This window comes from Arachis ipaensis, chromosome B09 (genome assembly GCF_000816755.2).
Source record: "Arachis ipaensis cultivar K30076 chromosome B09, Araip1.1, whole genome shotgun sequence".
Lineage (NCBI taxonomy): Eukaryota > Viridiplantae > Streptophyta > Magnoliopsida > Fabales > Fabaceae > Arachis > Arachis ipaensis.
In genome coordinates this window covers 14,378,630-14,383,808 of record NC_029793.2, presented here as the reverse complement: position 1 = coordinate 14,383,808, position 5,179 = coordinate 14,378,630, and the positions used below count along the sequence as shown (strand labels likewise).

General features: G+C 28.5%; 1 protein-coding gene across 1 annotated transcript; it reads right to left on the bottom strand.

Annotated features, from left to right (window-relative positions):
* LOC107615146 (putative ER lumen protein-retaining receptor C28H8.4) lies at positions 72 to 3,020 on the bottom strand. The gene is made up of 4 exons (XM_021112324.1): positions 2,590 to 3,020; positions 1,680 to 1,891; positions 258 to 398; positions 72 to 169 (listed from the first exon to the last, which is right to left on the bottom strand). Exons 1-4 carry the CDS (start codon positions 2,813 to 2,815, stop codon positions 80 to 82), a joined length of 669 nt encoding a protein of 222 aa, XP_020967983.1. The 5' UTR covers positions 2,816 to 3,020; the 3' UTR covers positions 72 to 79.

Genomic DNA, 5,179 nt, shown 5'->3' with positions numbered 1-5,179 from the left:
TGTATAAAAATTTTACCTAAAAAAATATGTTACATATATAATCATTCACGTTACGTACTAATCAACTCAATTCACAATTTTATCTCACCTGAATTATCCATTGAGCCAATGCCAAGAATCTTGAAATACCAAGCGAAAACACATAATATCCTGTAAATGTTTCTACCATCTAGAAGCAAACAAGGATTACCATAGTCTCAAAAATGGTTAAACTAAAATTTATTCAATTTGTTGTAGTGTAATATGTGAGGACTAACCTTTGCATTTTGCATGAAACGAAGTTGAGGAAAAACTGAAATGGCTTCCAAGTACACACAGAATGCCCAAAGGGTGTTGGTGAAAGAAAAATCACTTGAACGCGGGTGGATTATTATAGCAAGGATTGCACAACTCACCACCTAGTATATTATCAATATATAGTATATGTTATTAATTATTCAATAGCTCTAGTACGTGTTCACCCCAAACAAAATGAAAATCTTAAATCACAATGAGTTGTATATAATAAAAACTAATACCAGAATTATGGGTACGCCTTTTTTTTTTAATTAAAAATATACTAGAGACAACTATTCTAATGTTCAAAGGAACTATGGTAAACAACAAACACAAGGAACAAACGAATAGGCCAATTCTTGTTTTGACTTATGTATAAATCATGTATATATTTCCATAACTTTTTTCCGTGTTTAAATAAAATAATATGCCAATTCTAATGATGCTTTGTTCTTTTATGTCGAATTTGTCAAAATTTACCTATTATATGATTTTGGAGAGAAAGCTGATAATGTAAAATCCATTAATTTATGGACAATTTCGGTAAATTTCATCGGCATTGTAAACAATGCCAAAAGAATATTGCTTGTCTAGGACAACTGTGCAACACTTTTAAACATAAAACCAGGGGAAAAGAAATTACTCTCGTTCGAAGGATTAATAGTCAAATTAATTTCTAAAAAATAAGATATTTTTTAAATTTGTTTTTAAAAGATTTTTTTAATTAAATTGGTCCTTCAAAGATTATGAATTAATCATGTGTCTTTCAATTACTCCACTCACAATTTTTGTCAACCAATAATGAGTGAAATGTTAACTAATAACATATATGACACATAACATGCTCAATTAGATGTTGACTAAATATGTCGTTTACACCTATCAATTTAGTCACTAAGTCATATTAGGAATAAAATTTTTGTAATTGAGAAAAATGACTAATATAAATTAATAAATTTTCATAAATATATTTGGTCAATATCCAATTAGACCTATCAGATATTATATATGTTATCAATTAACGTTTTATAACATCAATTTTTGAAAAAAAATTATTAATGGAGTGACTGGAGAACAAATATGATTAATTTGCAATCTTTGAATGATCAATTTAATTGAAAAAATTTGAATGTCTTATCTTTCAGAAACTAATTTGACTATTAACTCCCTCATTTTAGTTTTTCATAGTATCCCACAGCTTGGCGAAATTCGAACCTGTAACACTTATTTAAACATACTACTAAATCAACTCAACTTAGTTCCAGAAATTACTCTCATAATATTGCTTGTCTAGAGAATTTGATGATAACATAAATCTTATAGTATTCATAAATTAAACTATGAGTGTTCTATGTAAATCACATAATATATTCACATTAACAAAAGAAAATTAAAGGTATTACCATAAAAGGCACTCGTACAGTGTCAAGCTCTTTAATATAGGAGGACTTCAATTTGAACCTTATCTTCCATATTGTGAGTAATGTTGACAAGAGAAATACCAAGTCTAGCATAATGTACATGTAGATGCCAACAACATTTCTCAACAACATGCCACAAATTAATCTTCCTGATAGGTACAAAGCTGTGATCTCTTGGGTTTTAAGTGATAAACCTGAAAATGCCAAATCAAACTTTTTTTTTTTAATTTTTCCCCTTTTAATTCCTTAGGGTGTATTTGGAACCAAAAAATTTTACAATTGAATTGTAAATCAAACAATGTGTTTGGAATAAATGACATAACATGAGAATTGAATTGATAATTTGAAAATTATTTTTTTATTTGATTTGTATATTAATAAGAATTGATTGAGTTGAGCCCAGAATTTTATATCTTCATCTATTTTTCAATTATATTAATTACAATCCTCTACTGAGAAAATATTCAATTTGGTTATCCTGAAATTACATTCGAGTCTTAATTTAGTTTTTGAAGTTTCAATTGTCTCAATTTAGTTCCTAATCTTTTCAGTTAACTCTCTGACGGAGACCACGCAAGACTAATGTGATTAAAATTTAAAAAATTTAGACATTAAATTGAGACAATTAAAATTTCAAGATCTAAATTGAGGTTCGAATGTAACTTCAATAACTAAAGTGAATATTTTTTCATCCTCTACTACTATCGAAACGATCTGGGTTTAAGTTCTATGAAATCTTATAAAAAAAATTGGAAGATTGGAGATTAAATTAACTTAATTCTTATTTTGATATTATTTATAATTAGCATTTAGAATATTACACCAAAAAACATGAAAAGTTAAAATATGAAAACCCATAATTGAGGAATATGAAATATAAAATGTATCATACCAGAGCAAGTTTTCTTGGTGAAGAGCTTGTATAAGAGGACAATAGTCCCAGCAAGATGAACAGCTTCAGCGACTATGAAGAAATATTCATGATCTTTGATGGTAAAACCTAGAGCCACCAAAGCACAAAGCACAACCAATGTTCCCAAAAAGATTTTAACTTTGATAGATAACTTCATCAACCATCCAAATAAAATGTTCATTTCGGATCCCCTCTTTTTCCCCATTCTAATCAAAACTTGCCTACGCTCTATTTATTTGTGTATTCTTCAATTCTCTTTTCACACATAAACATAACAATTTGTGTAAGAATGGTTTAGTTTTAGGGAGTGATACAAATAAGAATGATAAATGATGAAGAGAAAGAGCTTTTTAGGAGATACCCAAATTACCAAATAGAGCATATATTAAAGAGACTGTCAAATGTAATTGGTGCCTTTTTGCAAGGAAAATATAATATTTTCTTTTGAATATAAAGGAAAATATCTTCCTTCAATAAATGCAAACAAATTAATTGATTCTCTTTAAACGAATTTGACTAATTGGTTAATTTTGCTAAGTATAAATTAACTATTATTTTATTTAATAGATATTTAAATTTTATAATGAAATTAAGGATTTTGAAGATATCAAATAATAATATAATTATTTAAAAGAAAAAAAATATTTTTCATAAATAATAGTTAAATGTAATTTTATGCATAAATAATTTTACTATAAATATGATACGTGATAGAATTTAATAATATCGTTTAATTTATGTATCCAATTTTATCTAATGAGATAAAATTTTGTTATTGTTAAAATAATTAAATGTAATTAGATATCGTCAGGGAACTTTTTTTCTCATACGGAAAATTGTCTATGACTCTATGCATATGCATATGTACTGTATGAGAATGGTTATCATAGTTCATCTTAAACGCTCGCTCATCATAAATAAACAATGAACAAAAATTAAATTAAAAAATAATGCTGAAAAGTGTTTAGTCAATGAGAATTGAGAATAGTCAACTTCAAAATAAGTTTGGTAAGTAAGTATTAAAACTTTGTACTTTTCAATTTATATTATCAATGCATTGCATTGCCATTCAATACATAAAAAACATTTCAAAATATAATAATATTAAATTAAATTAAATGTCACTTATAAAAATTGAAACACTACCATTTTAAATTTTTAATCACTTTATTTAAATTCTATATTTATATTATCCTCTATTTCCTTTTGCTTAAATAATAAACCCAAAATACTTAAATTGTGTTATTTTATTTATTATATTTATTACTACATATTTTTTAATTTTAATAGTCAAACCAACGCTTATTAAAAAAAATATTATAGAATGCCTTACTAAATGCTTGTTTTAGAATTTATTTTGTATTTGGAGTTGAAAGATTTGACTGAATTTAATTATAATTAACAAGAATATATGATAAAATACGTAAACAAATTAACTATTATATATTTATATATTTTGTATTTTGTCGATTTTTTTTTTAAAGATAGTAGGTTATATTTCATTAATTATTGAAAAATGAAATACAAAGATGTCCAAAAGCAGGACAGCATAATAAAAGGTGAGAATTTTTCAAAAACACTACACTGAATGTATTCATCCAACGGTGCGTGGTCGAAAAACGAAGAAAAATCTTAAAGAAGAAAGAATAATAAATCAAATTGAATGCAACTAAGAGCTTGCCTCATGGAGATGACGACCTAAACTGGGAGTTCTTTAGATTTCACGGAGCAACTTGACAGAACTTGTTAGAATGGCAGACGACATTGAAGTAGAACCTTCAAAAATCAACTGGTTGCGAGCTTTCCAGCAAATCCAGCAAATGATGGCAAGCAATTGAGGATTACGGTCAGCATTCTTCAAAGGGTTAAGCATCTCTATTGATGCAGTCCACCATGTCCAAAAGTCGTTAGGACTCTGAGGGGGAAGACAGTCACGAAGATAACTCTGAGACCATACATCTTTAATTCTAGAGCAATCGATCAAACAATGAGTGACTGTTTCGGTTGCTTCATGACAGCAGGGGCATATTGGTGATATAGATGGGATGCGGTGATAAATCTGAGCAAGCACCGGAAGCCGGCCATGGAGAGCTTTCCAGATAAATAGCTTAATTTTGTGAGGCAAGTTCAACTTCCATAGATCAATCCACGGCTTTTTCTGCTGCATATAATTAGGGCATAGCTCCAGAGACGGATGGTAAAATAAATAGTCAATTCTGTAACCTGAAGCTGTATCATATTGCTTGGATTTGTTCAAATCCCATTGCAATTTGTCCCTAATCTGTTGAATTTTAACTGACAAAATCCTGTTTGCAACGTCTTTGAAAAATAATTCTTGAATGAGATTCTGATTCCAATTCCTATCTTCAGTAATTAGATCTTTAACTTTTGGAACCAACTCAGAAATAGCCTGACTATTTGGCATGTCAGAAATCATTAAAGGATACGGATGAGGTAGCCAAGGATCTTCAAAGGTTCGGATATTCTCTCCAGTACCCACAGCCCAATTAAGACCTTTTTCAACAATCTTTCGGCCTTCCAGTATGCTCCTCCATCCCCAAGAAGGTAA

What these genes read in the sequence shown, in the direction of transcription:
- LOC107615146 (XM_021112324.1), bottom strand. Translation starts at nt 2,815, where the DNA reads ATGGGGAAAAAGAGGGGATCCGAAATGAACATTTTATTTGGATGGTTG. An exon ending in CTGTACGAGTGCCTTTTATG is followed by an intron (nt 399 to 1,679) that starts GTAATACCTTTA and finishes ATAATATACTAG; the next exon opens with GTGGTGAGTTGTGCAATCCT. An exon ending in GTTTCATGCAAAATGCAAAG is followed by an intron (nt 170 to 257) that starts GTTAGTCCTCAC and finishes GTTTGCTTCTAG; the next exon opens with ATGGTAGAAACATTTACAGG.